Source organism: Gopherus flavomarginatus, chromosome 1 (assembly GCF_025201925.1).
Source record: "Gopherus flavomarginatus isolate rGopFla2 chromosome 1, rGopFla2.mat.asm, whole genome shotgun sequence".
NCBI classification, from domain to species: Eukaryota; Metazoa; Chordata; order Testudines; family Testudinidae; genus Gopherus; species Gopherus flavomarginatus.
Genome location: NC_066617.1, coordinates 141,705,270 through 141,732,944, shown reverse-complemented (window position 1 = coordinate 141,732,944; position 27,675 = coordinate 141,705,270). Strand labels below are relative to the sequence as shown.

Here is a 27,675-nt window from a genome sequence, read left to right as displayed (position 1 = left end):
GCCTGTGGTGCCTGTGCTCCACCAATATTCAGGAACATGGGCCCGGTTCCAAGCAATGTTGGGCTTACATTTTCAGAGCCTCCTGTCTATAGGACGGACTGGGGCAACTTCCCGGGCTCTGCCCTTTGGGGGCCCCGTGCTTTGGGGTGCCCCCACACTTCTGGAGGACACGGGATCCAGGACGGACTGTGGGGTTAGTGGGGGGGCCTGGCACCAGCAGCAGAGAGCGATCAGGCCCCAGCTTGCCCCACTCTGCCCTGCCCCTGATCTGCCCCCGCCTCCACTCTGCCCTTCCCCCAGCTACTGCCCTCACCCCTCCTCTTTCCAGATTTTGCCCCCTACTCCGAGTGACACTGGGAGCCAGCAGGGCAGGGCAGAGCAGAATGGCGAGGGCTGGGGCCGGGCTGCTCGCTGCTGCTGGCACCAGGCCCCCCGCTAACCCCTGAAGGCTGCCCTGGACCCCGCATCCCCCTGAAGCGCAGGGCATACCAAAGTGCAGGGACCGAGGCAGTTGCCCCGGTCTGTCCTATGGACAGGATGGCTCTGCTTGGACCCATTCTGGGCAGAGGCGGCTCTATGTTTTTGCTGCCCCAAGCACGGCAGTCAGGCGGTCTTCAGCGATGTTTCTGTGGGTGATCTGATTGTCCCGTGCCTTCGGCAACCTCCGCCAAATTGCCGCCGAAGCCATGGGACCAACGGACCTCCTGTAGAAACAGATAACTCCCGCACTCACGGCGACCAGCATGCCGCCCCCTGCAGCTTGCCGCCCTAGACACGCACTTGCTGTGCTGGTGCCTGGAGCTGCCCCTGACTCTGGGCACCACCAAAAATTATACAAATCTGGCACCCGTGTCTCAGAGTATTAAATGAGGATCTAACAACCAGGGTGCTACGGCATAAATGACTGCTTCTTTTGTTATTTTAAGAATGTAGTGTTTTAAGAATATTACATGAGTAACATGACAATATATTTAGCAACATTAAGTAAATTATACACAATTTAATTTAAGATCAAGTAGGAGAGAGAACAGGGAGTCAGAGTCAGAATTCCTAGGTTTTATTCGTGGCTCTGGCATTGACTTGCTGTGTGACTTTGGATAATTATTAGGGCTGTCAAGCGATTTAAAAAATGAATTGTGATTAATCGTGTGATTAATCGCATTGTTAAACAATAATAGAATATTTTAAAAAACATTTTTGGATGTTTTCTACATTTGCAAATATATTGATTTCAATTAAAACACAGAATACAAAGTGTGCAGTGCTCATGTTATATTTATTTTTATTACAAATATTTGCACTATAAAAAACGAAAGAAATAGTATTTTTCAGTTCACCTAATACAAGTACTGTAGTGCAATCTCTTTATTATGAAAGTTGAACTTACAAATGTAGAATCATGTAAAAAAAAACTGCATCTAAGAATAAAACAATGTCAAACTTTAGAGTCTACAAGTCCACTCAATCTTATTTTTTGTTCAGCCAATCGCTCAGACAAACAAGTTTGTTTGCATTTGCAGAATATAATGCTGCCCACATCTTGTTCAAAATGTCACCTGAAAGTGACATCAGTTGTTCTCATAGCACTGTTGTAGCTGGCGTCACAAGATATTTACATGCCAGATGTGCTAAAGATTCATATACCCTTTCACGCTTCAACCACCGTTCCAGAGGACTTGCGTCCATGGTGATGACGGGTTCTGTTCAATAGCAATCCAAAGCAGTACAGACTAATGCATCTTCATTTTCATCATCTGAGTCAGATGCTACCAGCAGAAGGTTGATTTTCTGTTTTGGTGGTTTGGGTTCTGTAGTTTTTGAATCGGAGTGTTGCTCTTTTAAGACTTTTAAGACTTCTGAAAGCATGCGCCACACCTCAATCCTCTCAGGTTTTGGAAGGCACTTCAGATTCTAAAATCTTGGGTTGAGTGCTGTAGCTAGCTTCAGAAATCTCACAGTGGTACCTTCTTTGCGTTTTGTCAGATCTGCAGCAAAAATGTTCTTAAAATGAACATGTGCTGAGTCATCATCCGAGACTGCTATAACATGAAATATATGGCAGAATGCAGGTAAAATAGAGCCAGAGACATACAATTCTCCCCCATGGAGTTTGGTCACAAATTTAATTAATGCATTATTTTTTCAACAAGCTTCTTCAGAATGGAAGCATGTCTTTTGGAATGATACCTGAAGCATGAAGGGGCATATGAATGTTTAGCGTATCTGGCACATAAACACTTTGCAATGCCAACTACAAAAGTGCCATGCGAATGCCTGTTCTCAGTTTCTGGTGACATTGTAAATAAGAAGTGGGCAGCATTATGTCCTGTAAATGTAAACAAACTTTTTGTCTTAGCGATGGGCTGAATGAGAAGTAGGACTGAATGGAAATTGTAGGCTGTAAAGTTTTGCATTGTTTTGTTTTTGAGTGCATTTATGTAACAAAAAAAATCTACATTGGTAAGTTGCACTTTCACAATAAAGAGATTGCACTACAGTAATTGTATGAGGTGTATTCCTTACGTTTATCGTTTTACAGTGCAAATATTTGTAATAAAAATAAAAATAATATAAAGTGAGCACTGTACACTTTGTATTCTGTGTTGCATCTGAAATCAATATATTTGAAAATGTAGAAAAACATCCAAAAATATTTAATACATTTCAATTGGTATTCTATCATTTAACATTGTGATTAAAACTGTGATTAACAGTGATTCATTTTTTTAATTGCGATTAAATTTTTTAGTTAATCACGTGAATTAACTGATTAATCGACAGCCCTAATAATAATACTTATGCAGCCTAATGGGGGGTGTTGTGGTGCTTAATTTATATCTGCAAAATGCCTTTAGTTCTTGAGTACAAGGTGCTACAAAAGGGCACAGTGTATTATTTACAGACAACAGGTTCCATAATGCATTTTTAAAGAAAGAACTATAAAAAAGGAAAGATAATGTACATTTAATCCTATAGGGATAAAGGTCTGTAAATTGGGCTTCTCAAACTGTGGGTCCTTCAGGTGTTCTTTTGGCTTGCAACAACTTGTCACTTTGCCTGTTCTTAGGTAGAATGAGCAGAGCACTGACCACAGGTGTGCTCTGTATTTTGGAGACTCCTTTTACTGCATGAAGAACAGGAGGGCTACATGTACATGATAGGCCTCACCCACTCTTTTCTGTTCAGCAGGAGAACTTGAGAGCAGTGGAGGCACCTGAAGGGAAGAGCTGATTGATTGCCTCTCTAGGGATTTATACCCAATGTTCATCACTGTTGTCTCTGAGCATGAATCTGATCCTTAACTAAAAGAGACACTGTCTGGCGAGAGTGAAGGAGCTGACCATGGTTAAGATGGATGTGAAGGCTGATGACTTAACATGAAAAATGTGGAAACAAGGAAGGGAAAATAAGAAACAAATATGGAGCCATGCAACTATACTCAAATACCATCAACATAGACTCTGCCTCTGATCAGTGAGAGGATGGTTAGACTGAATTCCAGTGTCAGATGATTTTCTATGTCACATCATTCTCAGCACTGAGAACGCTCTTGAGATATTCGACAGCAGGTTTACTGAGATACCAGTCTATGTGCCAGAGGATATAATAAAGCTACTGGAAGATGTTCTCTGCAAATCAGATCATCTAGAGAATGTGTCCGTAGTTTCATTCTGGGAACTCCAGTGCAGTCAAGAATGGCTGCAGTCTCAATTTGATCCAAACTGGAGCAAACAAATACACAAGTGTGTACCTCTGAGAGGAGAACAGATATTTTAGATGAGAGTAATCTAAGCATCTATGTCAGTAAGCACAATAGCTAGGGAGAATGAATAATAATCAAATTCAAACAGCCTGAATTCCCCCTCTGCCATTCAATTACAGTTCTGAAGGTGGTGATAGTCTGTTTTTCAATGTTTGATTACAGGGATGTTTCAGGCAGTAATCTTGTGAGAACTATCAGGAGCGTCCGACAGGTAATCAGCATTTCAGTTGGATACTCAGGGGGTTCCCATAGTTTCCAGTGTCAAGCAGGAACCTGATGGTATGTAAAGCGTACCTCAAACAGTTCCCGTTGCTGAGCTCTGTGCTCTCTCTATCTCTGACATCCAATTTATACTCTTGCCTTCATGCCTTTGCTGGCTCTTAGCAGTTCCTTGCACCCTTGCCCTTAGCACAAACATCTTCTAAGATACATGATATAGACATACTGTAGCTTCCAGAAGAGTTTATCCAGGAGAGGGATAGTTTAGTGGTTTGAGCATTAGCCTGCTAAATCCAGAGTTGTGAGTTCAATCCTTAAGGGGCCCATTTAGGGATCTAGGGCAAAAATCACTACTTGGTCCTGCTAGTGAAGGCAGGGGACTAGACTCAATAACCTTTCAAGGTCCCTTCCAGTTCTAAGAGATAGGTACATCTCCAACTATTAGCTATTTAACACTTCTGTGAGGTCATTGATACAGTCAACCCTCTATTCTGTAGGACATCTCATCCGGTACAGAGCCTCTGGGAAGTCACTAATACAGTCACCCTGTATCCTACAGGACAGTTTGCCTGGCTTGGTCCTTTGTGAGGTCATTGATGTGATCATTCCTATGTCCTGCAGGACTTTTTCCCTGCCAGTAGAACCTATGTGTGATACTGTGACTCCAGTAACCCACCCAATTGCTCTTCTGCTCTGGAAACACTGTGTGATCACTGAGATGGTATTCCCTGTATCCTGCAGGACAACTCCCTTATTATTCTTATTTGTAACACCTATAGCCTCAGTCAGAGATAAGATCCCCATTGTGCTGGGTGCTGTACAGACATGTCAAAAGCTAGGCTAATGACTGGGGCTGGCAGTCATATAAATCTGCTTTTGTAATGAATTAAGTCAGCCTCCCTTTGAGGGCTCATTCACCTGGACATTGACTCTCTCTCTCATCCACCCTTCTGGTTTATTATAAAAAAGGAATGAGATCCCTGTAAAAGGCTTGTTAGCCTTCTCTCCTGTTGCCTTTTATAAATACCAGGCCTGCAGTCTTCACCTCGCTATAGAACTTAACTTGGGTTTCTAACTCTGTTCAGAGGTGCTGTCAATGGCCCATATCTGACTCTCTCTTCTCAGAATGGGAGACACTATGAGTTTGATTCTCCTCTCATTTCCACTAGTATAAATCCACTAACCTGTGTAGAATTATTTCTGATTTATATTGGTTTAAATGGGATGAGATTCAGAGCCTATGATCTCTGTGATTCTTCTAGGCTTTTAACTCCCCAGAAACAGGAGTCCTTAAATGCAAGTGCCCAGTATAATATCAAGAATAAGTCTCTATCCACTTCTAGAGTCTCCTTTTTATTAAAAATATTGCTGTGGGTTGTGAAGAATCTCTGATCACAACACGAATGTTGGTAACGTTCAGGAACGTTCAATGCACATTCTGCTTTGGTTACCTGGACTAATCTAGGTTAAAAATGTCTACAAATGTGCACAGCCCATGTGTGGAGAGTTACAATTTAAAATGATGTTCTTGAATATTGTACAGTTAAATGGTTACCTACAAAACATACTAGGCAGGTATAGAAACCAGACCAGTAGCTGCCTGTGCAGAATGTTACTTAATTGGTGGTAAGAACATTGAATTTTTGTGAAGAGCTGTTTCACTGCTGTGTCCTGCTTTGTCTCTTTTGATAGCTTTTTCCACTGAGTTTTCCAGATCTTCCTCTGGAATAACCTGTTTGGTTGTGTTCTGCACTTTATTTTCCATTGTGTCTGAGGAAGATGCATTGAGAGTTAGTCTTTCACTTGCAGCAGTAGGATTTTCAGTCATTTCACATTTTGCTTTATCAACCATATCTTGACAGGTGTTTTCTTCTGTACGAAATAAAATAAGATAAAATGACAGTGTGAAACTGTAATGTGTCCGCAGGCCCACATTAAATTTGCAAAGCGCCAATCAATTATTTCCTCAGCATTTCAAAGGAGCAGAACCACCCAAACCCCATGCATTTTTTTTCTGCCCTAAGAACTAAAGTGCATTGTGGACGGATTGTAGATGCTGTCTCTGATTATTTTTCTACCAACATAACTGTATTAAGGCTCTTTCTGCATGAACCTATGGGACTTTAATTGTTATATTTACCTTGTTGGGCTGCAGATAAACCACATGACCCACAGGGTAACCAGGAAAGAAGTAGTGTGGCCAATGGAGGATGCTGTGGCTGTGGGTATGGCCAATGCTTCTATGGAGCATTCCACCATTTTACATTACTTCATCCTTTCTTTTTAACAAAGCAATTTGCTCAAACATGAAGGCCTCTAGAAATCATAACTGCCAACACATACAAGAGATGAACATTATTAAGAATAAAGAACTTCAAGTATTCAGACTACTGCACCTCCTTGTCCAGGCAGTGTGTGTTTATGTACATTCTGCTTCTTCTCTAGTGTGAAGAAAGAGCTTTCACTTGCAGAGTCAGGATTTTGTTTTGATTTATGTATTCTTGGTTCCTGGATCCATACGTGCTGCATTGCTTCATCTGGAGTCATACGAAGGGCAGGTTCCCACCTTAAAATATAAAAACGATAAATAATTATTGAACAGTTTTTTTATAATACTAAAATTGAAAAATACATTAAACTTAGGTTAGGCCAGAAAATACTTTCATTGTCTTCAGGAGTATTGAGCCACTAAGACATTTTTCAAATTGACAAAAAGTAAAAAAAACCTGTTTGACTTTATCCATACTCCCATTTGCCAAAACCCTTTTTCTGCTTTCTGCACATTTGCCTGAGTTACTAATCAAATTCTGTGCAGTATCAAACAGCCAAATTCTTACCACAGATCCTCACATGCAGATCACCATATTATCAGAGGATTCATTTTGTATATGTGCCCAAGAGCCTTAAAATCCTAAAATGACATTAGCTCCAAAAAAAGGTGTTAGAATTGAGCAGCAGTTGCAATCCACTTGCAGATAGGTATTTCCTCAATTAGTTGCACCTCATACAAACTGTGTCAGCTTCCATTCTTCTGACTAGCCTAATGTCAAAACTGTCCATGGTGTTCATTAGAACTTCACAGAGCCATTGTAAGAAAGATACTGGGCCACTACACTGGAATGTTAAAGGGATGTTCCTCATTAAGGGAAAGATTTTTCTTGTAACTAGATCACCGTTTAAAACAACATAACTGCAAGTTGATATTTACAGAAGAGCAACTCTACAAACAGAGAAGTAAATCCTGAAGCTGTTTTTGAGGGTTTCTTCAGGAAAGTAATAATAACTGGTAACAAGGATCCTGCACAGGTGCTGAACATGGTCCAGAATTCCAACCTGATATAGTGCATAGATAACAGTAAAACAGGCAAGGGAGCTGATACTGCTGTCACTTACATGGGTGAAAATCAGGAGTAACTCCTCTGGAGCCAATTTACATCAATGTAAGTGAGAGCAAAATCTGGTTCATTGTTTTCAAAATTCAATCCTTTGCTGGTTCAAGTTTTTTATTTTGGCTGGTGAATAAAACATTGTTAGTGTGATTATGAACATCCATCATTCTGGTGAAAAGCAGGTGAGTATTTTGTGTGTAGGCTGGTAAATCTTCATAACAGTTTTGCAGCAGGACACTACTAAATCCACCTTCCTAGCGTCTTTTGTTAGTCTCCACCACTTCTATTTTTCTAGGTAAAAGATCACACTACACACCAGCATGTCTGTGAGGTGCAATCCAGGGACGTGCTCAGCATTCTCAACTCTCAAGAGTTTTGCTTCTTCTGCCTCAGTTTGATTCATAACAGGTCACCTTTACTTTGTGATAACAGGGACACACTGGCAATGTGCTGGAAAGTCAAGTGCTGCACTTCAGTTGCAAATGAACATACAGGGTTGTTGCTGTTTTTTCAGAAAAAAGAACGGAAGATAGCCATGATATTTGCTGGTACTTATTTATCATTTGCATGGCACCCACAATGTGCAAGACAGTTACTGTCAGGCATGAAGAGAAGGTTTCTATCCTCAAAGGAGACCTTGTGGCACCTTAGAGACTAACGAATTTATTTGGGCATAAGCCTTTGTGGGCTAAAACCCGGTTTTAGCCCATGAAAGCTTATGCCCAAATAAATTTGTTAGTCTCTAAGGAACCACAAGGTCTTCTCATTGTTTTTGCTGATACAGATTAACACAGCTACCATTCTGAAACCTGTCCTCAAAGGGCTTATGATCTAGATAACCTACCAAAGTTGTATCTTCCTTGAAGATTAACAGAAATTGTTGGCTATTTGCATTCACCAGCAATGAAAAACTTGCAGCTGATCAGTGTCAGTTAAGAGAACAACCTGGACCAGGGGAACCTAGAGGCAGGACTGGCTCTAGACACCAGCAAAGCAGGCAGGTGCTTGGGGTGGCATATTTGCAGGGGCGGCAGGGAACCAACAGGGGGCTCTGGGAGCTGTAGTTCCTTGATTAGCTCCCTGCCTATAGAACCAGCCCTGGAGCAGGGAAAGAACTACATTTCCCAGCATTCCCTTGGCAGCAATCAATGGGAAAGGTAGGGGGAGGAAGCGAGGTAGCTGAGACCTCATGCTGCAGCTTACTGTGAATGGAGAGCTCACTGCTAGAGCAGGGTGGCACTGTGAACAGGGGAACAAATATGCCCAAGGAGTAGAAGGTTTTGGCCCAGATATCCCCTTCAGAAGAGATCCCCAGACTGGATTAGGGATACTGGTGTGACATCACCTTGCAGCCCCCAAAGAAAGAATAGGGTGGACTAAATGGACAGTGCCCCTCTCTATCTGAAGCCTAGCAAGGGAGGTACCTGGATCCCACTAGAATTTTAAATGAAAAGTAAGGGAGGGGAGGCTGTGCTAGAGGAGCTGGGCGGCTTTAGATACAGTACCAGGCATGTAGGAGGATTTCCACTTCTGAGCCATGGAAGCAGAAATTGACTTTTCCTTTCCAGATTTAGCTAATATTCAGAAAGGGAATCTAGCACCTGCCTTCCAGATTTGAACACCTCAAAATTCAGGATTGCTCAAGCTCTATTTGGACAGCTGTTACTTCATTTCTCCCAGATCAAATATACTGATCCACTGTAACTTGCTGTAGAAAAAGTAGGATAAAATTGAACAAAAAATGCTTCCCAGTGGTTATTAGGACTGGAATTCCTATTTTCAACAGCCATTGCATTTTTTTTAAAAAAAGTTTTATTTGTTTAAAAGGAAGACAGTGATATTGCATTGGCAAATTCCCCATAGAAAGAAAGAGTGGAACAAAAGAATAATAAAGGCACCTCAACTTTTCCTCATTTATGTAGGACAGTCTTATAATATGCATCCAGGTATCCTCCAATCACACAAGCTGAAAATTGTTCCACTTTACTGCAGCTCTGTAACCATATGGGAACCAATCCTGTCTGTGTTCTGTGCACATCCAAAATTCCTGCTGAATGACCTAACCCTGGGAGTGAGTTACCAGTGACCCAGGGCTGGGGCGGCAGGAGGGTGTGGGTGTGAAGGGGGGCAAGAGCTGGGGCAGCAGGGGGTGTGAGGGGGGAGAGCCCAGGGCTGGGGCAGGGGGAAGCACAAGGCTGGGGTGAGGGGCAGAGAAATTTTTTTGCTTGGGGCAGCAAAAAGCTTAGAGCCGGCCCTGCCTCTGGTCGATAGGAATCTAGTCGAATAACTGGCATGAAAAAAATGCTGTTGAATAATTTTTGAAAACTTTCCATCTACAGTGGCCCAGAACAATGTTTCATTTTTTCATAAATAGAAGTAGTAAAAAGAAAAAAATACCCCCAGGGCAAAAGGCAAAGACTTGTCAGGGATTAAAAAATTGTTAGGTGGAAGGAACAAGAGTTGTATTAAATGACTGATTTTCATAACAAAGAGAGGTTAATAGGTGGTTGCCCCAGGAGTGGGATACAGGCCAGGGTGATTTACTATTATTATTTAACATGTTTCTTACAACAGTGCCTAAGGACCAACCAAGAATGGGACCCCATTGTGCTAAGCATACAGAATAGTAGATGGTCCCTGCCCCAAAGAGCTTACAATCTAAATAGAGAAGACAGACACAGGAAGTAGAGCTTTATAAACATTTACTAATTAATCCTTTCATCACCCCAATGAGTTAAGAAAGTCAGTATTAGTATTACCAATTTAAAGACAGGGAAAACTAATGTGCAGAGAGATTTTGTGCCAGGGTCTACTTGCACTGTGGAGAAATCACACATTTTTTGCAGGTTGATCACAGAATAAGTAGCAAATTTTGAGATGCATTCATATAGTATATTCCATGCCACCCTTACTTCTACATTACTGCTAGCTGCAGTGCTGGCTTCAGAGCGGGGCATCTGAATAGCAGCCGCCTCTTTCCGGCCACCCAGGTCTGAAGGCAGTGCAGAAGTAAGGGTGGACAATATTGCAACGCCCCCTACAATAGGCTTGCAATCCCTCTTTGGGTCAGGACCCCCAGTTTGAGAAACGCTCTGTACTTTTGTATACTCTTACTCTACAGTATAGTGTAAAAGTACACAAAAGACCAGATTTCATGGGGGAGACCAGATTTCTCAGTCCATGACAGATTTTTATGGCTACGAATTTAGTAGACCTTTAGTTATGTGTCTTGCCCAATCTGTACTGTACTTCATACTAAATACAATAGAGTGTTTAAAAGAAAAAAGAACTTAGGAGCTTCTGACTCCTGGTTCGATCTCTCCCTAGGCATGTGTGTCCCTAGCCCCCACACTGTCAACAGGACAGACTTATTATTCCCACATACATTAACATTATTATTGCACCCCACCATATTTCTGTCCAGAGGGAGTGTTGTACAAGTGGGACTACTCTTTGAGACACAGATAGCTAAGACTGAAAATGTTCAAGGAAGAGCTAGAAAGATCGTGAGACGTAACAGAAGGACATAGATATGAAAGAGTATAGATGTGGAGTGAATTTTGAAAATGCAAAAGCCAGAGGGGATTTGACTGTGATATTGAAGCTTCGAAGCACAGAGTAATAACTGATCAGTTCCTCTTATAATATGAGAACAAGGAGTCACTCAGTGAAATGAATTGGTATGTATTCTGAATACAGTTAAAAGCAAGCACTTTTCACAACATGTACTCAGTTTGCACCATTCTCTACCACAGAAGTTCACAGAGTCAAAGACTGAAGTTGTTTAATGAAGTGGGTTTAATGAACTGGATAATAAATAAATGAGCAATTATTTACACTATGAAAATTGATGCTCATGCTCATGCTCTGATTGCCAAAGGGCTCAGAAAAGAATTTTCTTCCTCTCATACAGCCCTGTGCAATTGCCACAGTTCATTATGGATGATTTTAAACTTCCTCTGCAACTTCAGCTAGTGGCCATTGTTGCAGATAGGGTATTGGAATTGGTGGATCAACACGTTATTCACTGTGACAAATTCTATGTTGTTTATTTTGGGTGCCCAGAATTGTGTACCAAATTTTAATAAGGGGTCTGATTTACAGGAGCTGCTCAGAAACCAGAGCTTCCAGGAAGTTCCACTGATGTCCCAGGGAAGCTGTAAGTACTCTGCACATCTAAAAACCAAGCTACTTATTTAAATATGGATTTTGGTTCCTAACTTTGGGTATTCAAGTGTGAAAATTTTGGTCCTCACCAGGTGAGGCACTATTCATCATTTTGTCTTGCACTGAATCAGGCTTCTCAAGAAGTACAGATCAGTGCATGTTCAATTATAGGGATTCCTCTAATATATTCATTTGGGATTCATATTTTTCCCCATTAAAGATCTTTGTTCTCCTTGCTGCCAGTGCAGCTACTTTATCACAAGCAATTCTGTGCCCATAATGATGTGCAGTGCTCACCCAAGACTTGATCCTGTAAGGTGCTGAGTGCAGCCTGCGAGATGCAGAACACCATAAATTCCCAATGAAGTTAACATGAGTTTAAAGTACTTAGCACCTCAGAGGTAGTGCTTAGCACCTTGGAAAATCAGGACCTGACTCACTCCCCACAGCAAATCAGACTACCTCTGCAACGCTCCCAGGGTACTTTAGCATGAAGGTAGAGAATCTTAAATTTGCTCCAAAAAAGAACAATTACTTTCCTAACAGTAACTGTGGCTCTTCAAGATGTTTTGTGCACATGGATTCCACTTTTGGTATGCATGTGCCCCACACATGCAAGATTGCAGTCATTTGGCCAGCAGTGTCTGCTGGCGGTGTGCCTTCACCCTAGAAGTCCTTGCACCCCTCCCCACCTGAGGACATAAAGGGCAGAGAGCAGGCCCTTAGTTCCTTTGCCAGTACAGAATTCCAGAGGAATAAGGACTCTCTAGTAGCAAGGATGGAGGGTAGGTTGTGGGATCCATGATTACGAAGCACCTTGAGGAACCAGAGTTACCATAAAGTAAATATCCTTTCTTCGTCGGTTTTTGTCCACATGGATCCCAGTCTTGATGTCTAACAAGTAATTGATTGTTTGCTCAGAGATGGGTGCTAGGAGTCCTACTGGAACAAGGATTATAGGTCAGCCCTACCAAAGTGGAAATCCAACCTGGAAGCCTCTACCAAAAAATAGCATCTTGTATAAACATGGGCTGAGCTCCATGTAGCTACCCTACACATTTTGGAAATAGGGACATTCCTCAAACAGGCAGCTGAGGCTGCCTGAGTTCTAGCACAATGATCTCAAACATAGCTAGGTGGATCTACTCTGGTTAACTCATAATATAGCCTTGTGCACCTGGGAACCCACATAGATAACCTTATGAGGATACCATCTGATTCTTAAACCTATCAGCAAAGGACACTAACAGTCTAGAAGAGGAGTGGGCAAACTTTTTGGCCCGCGGGCCACATTCGGGTATGGAAATTGTATGGTGGGCCATGAATGCTCACAAAATTGGGGGTGAGGGTGAGGCTTCCGGCTGGGGGTGTGGGTTCTGGGGTGGGGCCAGAAATGAGGAGTTCAGGGTGTGGGAGGGGCCTCCGGGCTCAGGCAGGGATGCAGGTGGAGAGTGAGGGCTCCGGCTGGGGGTACGGGCTCTGGGGTGCAGGAGGGTGCAGAGCCTTCTGGCTGCCCCTATGTGTAGGAGCCAGAGGGGGGACATGCCACTGCTTCCAGGAGCTGTGCAGAGCAAGCCCCTGACCCTGCTCCCCGGCTGGAGCTCGAGGGCCAGATTAAAACATCTGAAGGGCTGGATGCGGCCCCGGGCCATAGTTTGTCCACTCCTGGTCTAGACGTATTCCTGAATGATTTTGTCCTGCTAAGTGTGACAAAATCAGACCTGACAGTTCTGGAGGGTGGTTGAAGGCAGGTATATCAGTCTTAGAATGGTTAAAAAGCCCTTTTTGTACCAAACTGAAAGAGATTACCTCAGATTAATTATGGACACTTGAGTCTAATTAAAGGCAGCCTGTGGCTTTTAAAAATCTCTTCTAGTGAGCAGGAAAAGGGAAGAAGGATGAGAGGCAAGCTGCAGAAGGGCTGTGCATAGTGAGGGGAAAAGGCTTTTCTTAGGCTACGTCTTCACTACCCACCGAGCAATCGATTGCTCGGGGATCGATATATCGCATCTCATCTAGAAGCGATATATCGATCCCTGAATGCACTTATATCGATTCCGGAACTCCACCAACCCGAATGGAGTTGCAGAGTCGACATGGGGAGCCGCGGACATCGATCCCGCACCATGAGGACGGTGAGTAATTCGATCTTAGATACTTCGACTTCAGCTACGTTATTCACGTAGCTGAAGTTGCGTATCTGAGATTGATTTTCCCCTGCAGTGTAGACCAGCCCTTAGGTAAAGAGCTGCTTTTTTCCTTTAAGGGGAAATCTTGTGGTTATTTCTGGTTGGGGAGAGGGCTTTTGTTCCCAGCATAGATGGGTCCACAGTGGTTTAGAGAGGGTAGCTGCTGATCTGTAGCCCACATAAGAAGAGGCGGTACTCCACCTAGAGTTAGGAAATGTATTTTGTGTGTATGCGTGTGTGCATGCATGTGTGCGTGCGCGTGTGTAAAGAAGCCCTCAGGCAAACCCTGTAAATATTGTAAATAAACCAACATGAAGTATTCAACCTCTAGAGTGGAACTGATTTACCCCAGGCCCCCTCAAAGCCAGAGGGAGAAATACAGCCCTGATGTGATGAAAGAGGTGCGTTGTCACATAAGATAATGAGATAATGCTTGTAGTACATCAAGTGTTTGAAGTTTTGCTTCCCTCGGGGTTAAGTGAGACTTGGGAGGGAAAAAGACTGGCAGGTGAATGAATTGGTTTGTATGGAACTCTGAAACAACTCTGGGCAGGAATTTGGGATGAGGCCTGAGAGTAACCCTGTCCTTATGAAACATGATATAAGGGATTCACCATGAGGGCCTGCATCTCCTCTACTATTCAAGCTGAGGTAATGACTACTAAAAAGGCAGTCTTCATTGACACGTGGTATAGGGAACAGGTTGTTAAGGTATCAAAAAGGGGTCCTATTAACCCTGTTAATACTATACTGAGGTCCCAAGAGGGAGGAGGCTACTGAAGTGGGAGGAAAACATGAGTTAGGCCCTTAAAGAATTTTGCCATTGCAGGGTGAGAAAAAAGTGTGGCCCTGAATAAGAGAAATAATGTGCAGATTTCACTGTTAGACAGACCCTTATGGAACTAAAAGAAAGTCCAGATGGTTCCAGGGTTAGTAAGTTGTCAAGGGTGTTGTCCAGGGAGACAGCTGGTGCTGAGATGCCCAAACAGAAAATCTCTTTCAATCAGCTTTATAAGTTATTGTGGTTGAGGCTTTTCTGTTTTGGAGCAGAATGTTCTGAGCTTCTGTTGAACAGCTTCTTTTGGTGGACATCAACCAACCAGCATCCAGGCTGTCAAGTGTAATGACACTGGGTCCAGGAGTAGGATTTGAGCATTGTTCTGACGGAGGTATTGTCAGCATTGTCAGACAGAGCAGGTAAGGTGACTGGGAGCTGCAATGAGATGTTCCCCAGATCCAAATACCAGAATTGCCTGGCCCATGCTGGGGCTGTAATCATCATCCATTCTAGATATTGTTTCCCCATTCCTCAGGACCCTCGGGATCATGCAGATCAGCAGGAAGGCATGCGTCAGTCTCAGTGCCCAGGGAATAAGAAAGGCATCTGACAGGGGAGGGAGGAAGGATGAGCAGGAGATGAGTCTCTACTATGTCCCAGTGGAGAAGATGAAAAGGAATATACCTCCTTAAGTGGGGGGTGGATTCCCCACTTTTAGGGTGCTTCTGCATCCTTTGTATATGAGTAGGGGAAGTAGATGGCACAGATGTATCAACCGCTGAATGCTGTACTGTGATCTGGGTGACCAAAAGACTAGTTAGCACTGCTGATGTTGTACAAGCCAATAAGAGGGATTCTGATACCTGGCCCAAAGACAGGGCACTCAGTGACAAATAAGCCATAGGAGCCAAAAGGGACAGGACCAAAGGGCTGGGTGCCAATGTGCTGGGTATAGAGATTACTGAGGAGCCACTGGTGGAGGAAGGATTTAGCCTGTAGTGCAGGCAGTCTTTTTATAGCTGGTACTAAGGTGGCAGAGATACCCGCTGTAGGCTGCTATCCTGCTGTAGAGCTAGAGACAAGACTAATACATGTCAACTTGGGTCTCAGTTCTGAGGGTCCCAGGGAGGGAGACTTATGCTTCTTCCTATCCCTTTGTGAAGAAGTCAGCATGTGGACTGAAGCTGACTACTGAGGTCTCTTATTGGGGGTAGCCGTGTAGTCTGTATCCGTTGGGATCTGTAAGGGTTAAGTAGAGACCTGGGAGCTGCTGGTGTGATGGTAAGGTATTAGGGAGTAAAGTCACAGGCAGGCACCATTTTTTTGCTTGATAAATAAGTGTCATCCCTTGCCCTCCCCTTCAGCTTGTTGGAGATAGATAAGCTCGCAGCTGCATAAGGAATGTGGGGATCGAAAGATACTTTTTGTGTGAAGCAGTATTATTTCTCCCTCCCTTCCATTCCCAGCTACATAAATGAGCCCTTGCTCATGGCCCCTTCCTCCTTCCCCTAAGAATTGCTAACCAGGAGATTTGTGGCAACAGATTGTTGCAAAGAAATGTATTTTCAAGGTAAAAATGCCAGTGTGATATGCATAATGCTGTGCACAATAGATAGAGGTGGGTTTACTAACAGAATGGGTGTTTTTATTACTTAATAAGGGGTTTTGGGGTGTTGTAATGGATGTAGGCATGTACATACTAATTTAAACAAAAAGAATGTGCTTACTGGACAACTGGGTCCAGGGGAACAAGTATCACAATAAAGAATCCTGTACTCACATCCACCTCTGGGTGAACCTGCTCCTTCTTCTAACAGTATCCACAAAAACAACAAGGAGACCGATAGCACCTTAAAGACTAACAGATTTATTTGGGCATAAACTTTCATGGGTAAAAAACAACTTCTTCAGATGCAACCACTGAAGAAGTGAGGTTTTTTACCAATGAAAGTTTATGCCCAAATAAATCTGTTAGTTTTTAAGGTGCCACTGGTCTCCTTGTTGTTTTTGAGGTCTGTTAGACATTTCTGCCCTGGAGCTTGAGATGAATCACAGTTCATTGGGGCACTAGCTGAGAGGGACTGAGCCTTAGTTACAACTTTCTCTGTATCTGACAGGGCTTTCAAGGAGACCTCCAGATGAAATAGCTTTAGACGTGCACAGTGTATCCCTAGCCTTCTCAGTCCACTTGGAAAAAGAGCAGCAGGTGGAGCACTGGTCAAAGATATGCCTTTGCATTTGCCTAACGAAAAAAAAAAGCTCTTAATGACCACAGGAGGGGCATGTCTTAAACCCCGGAGATTGAGCTTCCATCATAACAGTTAAAGTTCTGGTAGTTGGGGGAGAGAAGCATAGACTCACTCTCAGAGCCCACTATCTATGAAAAATTCCTAAGAAGTTTCTTGAAAAGCCAAGGGGCAAAGTAAAAGTTAACTAACTACCCAACACTATGCTAACTAACCACTAACACTAACGGCAACAGAGTCACAGAGAAGCAGGAGGACACTGCAGGGGTTCCAACTCACTCTCACTGATGGTAAGCAGGAACTGAAGAATGGTTGGGCTGGGACTATTCCATCCTTTATAGGGTGGGAGAAGTGCAAGGACATTTAGTGTGCAGGCTTGTCCCCAACAGGCACTGGTGGCCAAAAGAATAAAGTTTTGCAGACATAAAACTCACGCCCAACAAGAGTGGGATTTATGTGGACAAAAACTCAAAGAAGAACCAAGTATTTGACATGACACATTCTATGCTGGCCTCTTCCAGGGTACACCATAGACGTGGTAGTCCAGAACCACAGATCAATGCCCAAAGTCACTCTCATTAAAGTGAAAGGAAAGACTCCTATCTGCTGCAATGGGACTTGGATTGTTACAGTAGTTGTTGAATACAAAACTGAGCATTGATCTAGGGAGGTGTACAGTGTGATTCCACTCTGACACCACCCATGTTACCTATATTTAACTTTACCTTAAATCAGAGTGAGGTGGTTAATTACTGGGTAAATGAGGAAGGATACTTTTGGGTTTGTACTGGATTCAGGAGCAGGAGATCTGGGTTTTATTTCTGGCTCTGTTACAGACTTCCTGTGTGACCTTGGGGAAATCACTTAAATCTGTGTGTGTGTTTGTTTTCCCTTCTGTAAGCCGTGAATAATACTTTCTTGTTGTGAGACTAAAGTTCATTAATGTTTGTGAGGCACTCAAATGCTCCAAGGATAGGCCTGTAAAATAAACATTGGTGAAAAAATGGAGATACAAAAATCTTTAAAGCCCTAAGAGAAATAAAGCAGGGACTTAAAGTCAAACAAGTCTGCAGAAAATAAAGAAGTAAAAAGTAACTTACATTAGGCAGCCTCTCAGAAAATCCAGGAAAGCGGCATCATGGGTTTTTAATACTGTACTTAGATCCTTGGAGTCTGGGTGTCTTTTTTTCCCCCTGCTGTTTGTTATAGTTCTAGGAAAACCTCTGGAATCTTTTAAAAACAAAATAGCTTTTATGTCATGTAAATATTTTGCACAATAACGATTTAGTCGTAGTCATGATGTTGCCCTTCAGCAGTGTGAACTTTATAGAGTCCTACAAGGAGATTTAAATCCACAAGGAAAATGACTTATAGTTACATAACAACTTTCATCCAAAAGGACCCCAAAGTTCTTCACAAACTTAAACCCACTGACCTGCATCTACCTCTCGTGAAACATGACAACTGTTTAACAACACAGAAATGCACTACACAGCTGTTTAGGACAGGAAGTGAAGAATGCCATGACCCATTGAAACTTGTTGAATCGTAGGTAGGTTGAACATAATTACCCAGTTGACATTTAGCTAGAACACAATGAGCCCTACTCAGGGCCAGGCCTGTGAGGTGGCAGTGAGAATTCTCTCTTTCTCAGGTGCTTGGCTGGTTGGTTCTTGCTCATATGCTCAGGGTCTGAGCACAATAGGTGGGGATGGGAAGGAATTTTCTTGCAGGTCAGATTGGCAGGGACCCTGGGGGTTTTCTGCTTCCTCTGCAGCATGCAGGTACAGGTCACTTTCCAAGATTATCTTGGTATATCTCCCTTAATCATTTTCTTCTCATTGCAAGGACCTTGGTCCCTCCTAGTCTCTGCCTGTGGCATATAACAGTCTATTCTCCTGAGGGCTGTAATTCTTTGGTCTCATTTTGGTTGTTTGGTTTAGCGTGAAGGTGCTGGTGACCTGTGATACACAGGAGGCCACACTAGATGATCTGGTGGTCTCTTCTGGGCTTAAACTCTGACTCCTTATTTAGGGTAAAATCTTTACTGAAGTCAGTGGGGAAAAAGGTGTGAATAAGAGGTCCTGAACAGCGTCTTATGAGAGGAATGAAATGAGTTTTCCCATATTACATCCATCCCACCACTACATGGCTTCATAGACGCCGACTTCCCTGCTTTCCCCTGGGTGCTCGACCCCCACCTCCACTCCACCCCATCCATCAGGCCCTGCCTTGCCCCGCTCTCATTCCAACCTTTCCCCAAAGTCCCCGCCCCCCCTCTGCTCCTATTCCACCCCTTCCCCAAATCCCCACCTGGCCCCGCCTCTTCCCTGCCTCCTCCCCTGAGTGCGCCACATTCCTGTTCCTCCCGTCCACCTCCCGGAGCTTGCTGTTTTCTCATTGCTAAAACCATGAAAGGAAACACCACCACTTAGGAAACAAATCTGTATTAAGTGCACTTTACTAGAACTGATTATACTCTCATCCTGAAAAATATGCAGAGTAAACTGATAACACAGTTCAGCATTCAATCAGTATAATTTCAGATAGCTCTGCTAGAGGGATTACACACACAGCAGGGCAAGCCATGCATAGGCTCCGACTCAGTGGGTACTCCAGGGCTGCAGCACTCACAGGGAAAAATTAGTGGGTGCTCTGCACCCACTGGCAGCCAAACTCCTCTCATCCCACCCCTCCCTTGAGCGTGCCACGTCCCCATTCCTCTGCCTATCTCCCAGCGTTTCCCAGCCACCCACCAAATAGCTGTGGAAGTGATACAATAAAGAAAGATAATCACAGGTGCTTACCAAAGAATGTTCGTCTTCTTGATGCAGTCTGAATAAAATCAGCTGGCGGAAGACCCAATATCTTCAAGACAGAAAATTAATACGAGGAGTTATTCAGTATTTCTTCAACATCTCTAGCAGCCTTGGCTAAAGATGGATGTGCTGTTCCTCCTCCTATTTACATGTGTCAATTTACAGTAAAATGTCTCAAGAGGGGTAGCTGTGTTAGTCTGTATCCACAAAAACAATGAAGAGTTCGGTGGCACCTTAAAGACTAACAGATTTATTTGGGCATAAGCTTTTGTGAGTAAAAAACCCACTTCTTCAGATGCATGGAGTGAAATGTCTACAACTCTCTCTAACACATCCTTATTTTAATGTGCATCTCACTGTAATACAGTATCTAAGGTCCATATACAGAACCAAGGGATCCATTATAATTGGTTGAAAATGGACTTCACACTTTCCATTTTAAGCTGTCTTCTCACAGGAGATAAATTTTGGTGGTTGTCGTCTTCCATAAAGAATGCTGCCAGGCTAGTTTGCTCTGTTATTAATGGAGGTCTTACTTAAACAGATTTGTTTTCACAGTTGGGCTCATTCTGATCTGACTAATAGCATCTACAACACCTACGGCCCTCTGTTGAAACAGCTCTTTCCCCAACCCTGGAAGTTTTCCCCGGGGTCTCTGAAGAACAGCACTCCTGTTGATTGATGTAGATGCTGTGGGAGACTGCAGAGAGGGACCGTACAGCAGCTTTGCACCTGCTAATTCAGGGCTTGCCCTGGATTGGAAATCAGACACGGAGCTAGCATAGGATGCTGGGCAGCAAAGTGATATGCTCTCATTAGTCAGACTTGCCTAGAAGACTGATTGCAACACGTTGTACCTGATCTAATTTTTGCCTCATGTTCACAGCTGGCCCCAGGTACATTACACGGCAGTGCAAACAAAGACAACAAATGTATTAGAAGGAGAAAAATTAAAATATTCTATTTTGCTTTGCTTCCCCCTTAGACTAAAGCATACTTCTTTGGTCAGAACTGCTCCATACAATTCTGATCAGAATACAATGTGCTCCCCATAAAGACAGAAACAGCGCAGTGACTGAACAAATCAACAACCTTCACCACAGGGAGCTGATTTGCCACACAAAGAGGAGGCAGCAGCTTCACATTCTGCCTCTTCCTTCTCACTGGGTCCCTTGGCTGTGATAAGCTTCCCTCTCACAGGCCACTCAGCTCCAAAAAATGTTTGTCTCTTCATTCTGTTGCTGGGAGTGCAGTTTAGCAAACTGCAGCCAACCTGTCATTCGAAAACTCATGTCCCTGGGGAAGGAACTGTTCAAACAATTCATCAAATTACAAAATGCTTTGTTTCCAAGACATGCATGTAAGGAATGGAGGAAACAGCACCTTGATGTCATGACTAAAAAAATCCCAGAAGTTACCTCCATGATGCAGGCAAGTTGCTCTACTTCATTCTCTCCTGGAAAAAGGGGATAGCCTGTGTAAAGTTCAGCCATGATGCATCCCAGGCTCCACATATCAATAGGAGTAGCATATGGGTGACCAAGAATCACTTCGGGGGAGCGATAAAATCGGCTCTGAACATACGTATACACTGCATTAGGAAAGAAAATCAGACACTAAGGAACATAGTGTTATCAGGGCAGCAATTCACATTAGAGAACCACAGACATTAGAAAAGACAAATACATATTATTTCCCTGATAAGCCAGAGAGGGATTGTTCCCTAGTACATGTTTCTAATAGTTCATCCAGTTGCATATTGAATTGCATGTGATGGGTCTTTTGGGAACTATTTCACAGAGCAGTAGATCTTGCTCTTAGGAAATGTTTCCTGATATTATTCAGCAAAATATCCTTAGTTCATTCCCTTACATGCAATTATACCCCTTGAACCAGTCTGAACAATTCTTCCCACTCTATAGGCCCCAGTCCTGCAATAGGATTTTCCAGCACAAAGCACTCCACACCTTCAGAGACCTATTTGGCAAAATTCTGGCCTCACTGAAGTCAATGGCAAAACTCACATTGACTTCAATAGGGTCTGAATTTCATCCAATGTCTTAATTGGGACTCTACACATGTGCAGGACCTGTGCTAACAGGTCACATTCCAGGATTAGGACCATAGTGAGTAAACTAACCTCTTTTAATTGGTATTCAGCCAAACCAAATATAATGATGGTACATTACCTCTGTCACTTTTCCCTCCTACATCAATTCCACTAGCCTGTTGGACCCTTTTATTTATTTGTTTGTTCGTTTAATGCCCTCTAGTTCAACACCTTTCTGGGAGCAAGGTGCTCAGCAACATAAGCAGTATTCTAGGTGCAGTTTCTCCAAAAGTGCATGGGAAGGGACGACACATGGCATGTTTCTTTGTATGCTTGACCAATATCACACCATTGGGGTTTTGTTGTTGTTGTGCCATATCATACTATGAACTAATATCTAACTTTGTCTTCTACTACCTGCCCTTAGGTATCTTTCAGTTACTGCTTCCCAGGTGTCTAAAAAAACTTCTTATTTAAGCTAACAGGAGACTAATCATGCTCCACATTTCTTCCACTGAATTTCTCTGTTTCAAATTATTCTTCTCCAGATACATTCCAGGGTGAATCTCTTATTGTTTTGTACCCAAACATCAGAAAGCCTAAAATGATTAATCTCTCTTTCAAAAGCAGATTGTATAAATCTAATTGATTAAAACTCAACTTAAGAACATAGAACATAAGAATGGCCCTACTGGGTCAGGCCAAAGGTCCATCTAGTCCAATATTTAAAAGTTGCCAGTGCCAGGTGCCCCAGAGGGAATGAACAGAATGGGCAATCATCAAGTAATCCATCCCCTGTCGCTCATTCCCAGCTTCTGGCAAACAGAGGCTAGAGACACAATTTCTTCCCCTCCTGGCTAATAGCCATTGATGGACCTATCCTCCATGAATTTATCTAGTCCTTTTTTGAACCCCGTTATGGTCTTGGCCTTCACAACATCCTCTGGCAAGGGGTTCCACAGGTTGACTGTGCATTGTGTGAAATCTAGAGAAATTCCAAAATCTAGAGCAGGGTGCTTGGCTGAATTCGTATTTATTGTCTGAGTGGAGAAACATGTTTAATGGAAGAAAGAGAAGAACATAGAACATGATTTGTTTTTTCCATGCTTAGTGAAAATGTTGTATAGATTTCTCCCACTTAACAAGTGCTACAGCCTTCCTCACATTTATATCACTCTTGAATGACATGTTTATTCTTAGTGTTGTGAGTTCTTCATCATCAATTCAGCTATAAGACACATTTTATGTTTAATTTCTTGTTTGTTGGTTTTGTTTGGTTTATTCGCTGTACATTCTGTTTAAACCTTATCAAGAAAAAATATTTTAAAAATCTCTTTAAAATGGCTGTATAATCTCCAGTGCCCTGAGATGTTTTCATTCCATCGCAACTCAGGGAAAGAATACTTTCTGGTTAAAAAATGCATGAATTGTAACTTAACTAACTAATAAAAAAGGATCTCAGGGTCTTATCCTGTCAACTCCCACTGAAGAGAGTAAGTTTTATTGAAGTCAGTGGGGCTATTCACTTGGATCCATTTCAACTCCCTACACCTGCTAAGAGCAATTTCTATATCATCATCAAAGGTGGTAGATCAGTCTCAGCAGTGTGGGGGAAAGTGCTGGTAGGTGACACAAGGAGAACCCCATTGGCTTACTAGTTCAATAGATGCAAATGATGGGCATGTGTCATTGTATTAGCTCAATGAAATAAACATTTTTTCCAGTTTTTAAAAATTAAGAAATCTAATTAAGAAAATTACATCAACTTGACTTTTCTGCAAACCTCTTTGGTGTTCATAGCAGCTTGATCCAAAGTCAATAACTTTAACTGAATTTTGACCTTTGTGGTATAGCAATATGTTCTCCTAAAGAGGAAAAATAAAAAGGAGGAAAGACAATAACACCCCAGTAGGTTAGTGAACTCTTTGGTAAAAGTAACATATAATATGATGAGGTTAAGCTTAACTCTGTAATAGTTATATACATTGCTTTATCTTGCCTGTTCATACACTTTACTAATACTGGAGGGCAATCATGCCCAATTATTTGAAATAAAGCAAAACTCCAAATAAAAGTTATGAGAGAGACAGAGTAAGAGGAGGAAATAGGGCCCCCCCTTGGGGCCAGGGCCCCTATGCTTTTAGGGTCTGCAGCTCTGAGGCAACCCCACCATTTCAGGGCTTCCAACTTCTCTGCCATGAAGCTAGGAGTCCCAAAGTCCCAGAAACCCCTTCTCTAACTGGGGCTTGGCTCCTGGATCCACAACAGGAGCCTGGAAGCCCTGAGAACCTTGGCTCAAGCCAAGGCTCTCAGGGCTTTCATGGTCCCTGCTGCAGAGCTGGGATCCTGGACCAGCCACCCTGAGTACAAACATACCCAGACTCTGTGAGTATGTACTTGGCACTGCTACACTACAATTTTTAGTGAGCTAGCATGAGTGTGTCTACTTGAACTGGAAATAACACCCTCCAGCTACAAGAATCCTTAGAGGAATCATAGGTTCTACCTATCACTGTTGAGTTTTAAAGATCCTTTCAGAAGTTCTCTATCCATGAAAGACAAGATGCACCTTACAAGAACTGTACAAAGTGGCTTATAATGAGATGACAGTACTCACAGGTTTCAAGTCACAGTGGATAATTTTTTCCCGGTAGAGCATTTGTAAACATCTCAGCACACACTGAGTGAATCGTCGAATCAAAGACAAACTAAAACCTTGGAACTTGTTCTTTTTGATCAACTGATACAAATTTATTCTGTGGGATGAGAGACAGAAAGACTAGGGCACTTTGGGTTTATGGTGTGAATGGTTTAAAGCACATTAGAAAGCCTCTTGTTTTTTTCCCATATGTGAGAAAGGAATCACCCAGAATAAAACAACATGTATGTTTTCCTTCTTGGGAATGTTATGTTGCATATAATAAGCATAAATACCTCCTTGATCCTCCAGATCTAATGGGTAAGTAATGACGGTGGGACACATTAATTTATTGAACCAGGTGTCACAAATCCATTGCTTTTCACCATGTAGAATAGTGTTCTCATTGGGGAATAAGAGATAGAAAGGTTTGGTCCAGTTCCCATTCTTTATAATTGACCTTTGACTTGGCATCTTCCATAAATCCTCTGTATCTCAGTGCCTGTGGTCAGATGCTCAAGGGAAATCATTCTTCATAAAAATACCTGTATAGATTCTATTGCTCTTATACTGTCCTCATCACTATAGTATGAGCACCTTTCAATGGTGTATTAAGTGACATGACTAACTTCTGCCACGTGTGGTTTGATGGGACAGGGAAGGGCAAAATAATTAAACAAACATAAGACAGAAAAAGAGGCTTCCCTTACTAGCTGTTTCCTTCAACCTTCCTCAGCAAGGCATGGTCACCATCAGGCAATGCCATGACCAGAACGAAGGTGGGAAGTGCAATGGTACTGCTGCAGTAGGGCTGATAAATAAGAATTAGGATGATGCTGTTCACTAGAGCACTGAAAAGCTCAGCAATGTCGATGTATATCGGGTCATGCGGGTAAACTTTTCTCCCATTTCACTTTGCACAGGTTTGTACTTGTGTGAGTTTCACTTTGAGTTATGGGTTCATAAAACTCAAATGGGGGAGGGATAGCTCAGTGGGTTGAGCATTGGTCTGCTAAGCCCCAAGTTGTGAGTTCAATCCTTGAGGGGGCCATTTGGGGAACCACGGTAAAAATCTAGGGATTGGTCCTGCTTTGAGCAGGGGGTTGGACTAGATGACCTCTTGAGGTCCCTTCCAACCCTAGTATTCTATGAAAGCAGCCCTTACCCCAAAATGCTATGGTTTGCTTTTGGGACAAAACACCAAATTCTCCATTGCCTCCTGAAATCACAAACTGCTCCAGTGTTGCTGGAAGCTCAACTCAGGTTTACTCAAAAAATTGCTCATGAACTTGGGCCAGCTTTCAGGTTTGCAGTGAAATCTGTTTTACCTGGTTGTAGTTTTGCACTGTCTTCATTTCTAGATATCTACAATGATGGCCCCCATTCTCATAGTATCTGGGCACCTCACAATCTCAAATTTATCCCCACAACACCGCCAAGGGAAGTGCTATTATCTCCACTTTACAAATGGGAATTCAGGTACTGAGAGGCAAAGTGACATGCCCAAGGTCACAGAGGAAGTCTGTAGCAGAACTTGGGCCAGCTTTCAGGTTTGCAGTGAAATCTGTTTTACCTGGTTGTAGTTTTGCACTGTCTTCATTTCTAGATATCTACAATGATGGCCCCTATTATCATAGTATCTGGGCACCTCACAATCTCAAATTTATCCCCACAACACCGCCAAGGGAAGTGCTATTATCTCCATTTTACAAATGGGAATTCAGGTACTGAGAGGCAAAGTGACATGCCCAAGGTCACAGAGGAAGTCTGTAGCAGAGCAGAAAATTGAACCCAGATGTCTTAAGTCCCACACTAGTGCACTAACCACTGGCTTACCCCTCTTTTCTATAGATGTGCCTTTCAATCGAGGACCCCTAAGTAGCAATGATAAAGCAACTCTCTTCTGAGGCAGGTAACTATGATTATAATTACTATTTCACAGTTTGGGAAACTGAGGCATAGGAGTAGGAGAAGGGCCTGGCAGTGAACTAAAATGGCAGCCTTGCTAGTAGGTGTCAAAGGTTTACCATCAGCATGTAAATTTTGTAGAACGTTGAGACACAATTTTCAGAATAACTGATAGATCTTAGGTTTAGATTCTTTCCTGTATGCCGGAGACACATTGATGTGGCATGTGTGGATGGGGCTGTGTTGCCATTGGAATCCCAGAAATAATTCTGGCTGAGTTAGGCAGATTTCTCCTCATAGGTTGTGGGCCATAGTAGTAGCTCCATCACTGTTGGAGATGGTGGAGCATGGTTCCGGCTACGCATCTGACCAGCTGTGCCGAGGACACAGCTATTGCCCTGCCCTCACTCAGACAGCTGGGACCTATACAGGCACTAGCAGGGAGATGATGCTAAGCTCCCCAATGGAATTCTGACCAGTTACTGAGCATAGGTGAAAGACTGTGTATGTAGGAGGAAGAAATTTTCACCTCCCTCTCTTGCACATCCACGCAAGGCAGGGGCAGAGTCTAGCCATTAGAAAACAAACTAGCTAGTACATGATGTTTTCATTCTGTAGGAAACAACATTAATCAATCAAGTTATTGTTTTATTAATAATTTAAATTACCATTGGACCAATAAGGCAAAAATATGCTTTTATGTTATGGACAGAGGTTCCAGGTCTCTTTTAAGTGGGGGTGAATGCGCTGGATAGCCAGAAGCTGTTTTCCTCTCAGTTTCCCACAGTGACTTTCTGACATCCCAGGCTTCTGCCTTTACTGGACCCAAGAGGCCTTTGATTACATCATGTTAATCTGCACATATGTCAGAGTTCACATTTTCACATGTATCAGTATGAGCTGGATGTGACATTGAGTTTAGGTCAGAGACAGGGATCAAATCTAATAATTTGCTGGATCTTCAGGATGCTGAGCACACTAGAATGAATGGGAAGAAAAGCCTGCTACAGCTATACACAGTTGGGGGAAATATTTTTTTAGAAAACAGAAAGCTAAGCAATTGCTTGAACTCCCATTTGATTACAAGAAATGTGAAGAATAAAAATGTCCATGATTTCTCCAAACTTTCTCCTATAAAGTACATTCACAAAACAATCACAATTGTTGTATTTTTAACTTCTGATGTACAGTATCTTTATAAACAGCTGAAATAATGGAATAATCATTTTAAAACACACCTCGCATTCCAGATATTGGTTATCATGTTTGTCAGACAATACATGCAATTATAAAGGTCAAGTTCACTTGCTGGTTCCTATATTTTTCTATCATCTCCACCTGCTTACTATTGAGGGAATCATGGGATTTTTTCAGCTCAGTATCCTATGGGAGTCTGTCACGGCTTGTTTTCCTTTGCTAACAATTACAATGCTGTGCACTATTTATATAACATTAGACTGATATTAGGACAAACCTAAACTATATGTTCTTTAGGGGGAGGCCCTTAAA

The 27,675-nt window shown here is 42.6% G+C and overlaps 1 protein-coding gene across 1 annotated transcript in view; it reads right to left on the bottom strand.

The window, feature by feature from the left end:
* Nucleotides 1–5,405: 5,405 nt before the first annotated feature.
* The window catches only part of DYRK4 (dual specificity tyrosine phosphorylation regulated kinase 4), a 37,252-nt gene continuing 14,982 nt past the window's right edge, over nucleotides 5,406–27,675 (bottom strand). The window contains exons 7-13 of the mRNA XM_050936451.1: nucleotides 24,238–24,376; nucleotides 23,404–23,485; nucleotides 20,989–21,161; nucleotides 19,559–19,619; nucleotides 17,852–17,981; nucleotides 6,379–6,548; nucleotides 5,406–5,854 (exon numbers count right to left, since the gene is read on the bottom strand). Coding sequence (XP_050792408.1) covers nucleotides 5,595–5,854; nucleotides 6,379–6,548; nucleotides 17,852–17,981; nucleotides 19,559–19,619; nucleotides 20,989–21,161; nucleotides 23,404–23,485; nucleotides 24,238–24,376 — 1,015 coding nt within the window. The 3' untranslated portion in view covers nucleotides 5,406–5,594. The remainder of the gene's footprint in view (nucleotides 5,855–6,378; nucleotides 6,549–17,851; nucleotides 17,982–19,558; nucleotides 19,620–20,988; nucleotides 21,162–23,403; nucleotides 23,486–24,237; nucleotides 24,377–27,675) is intronic.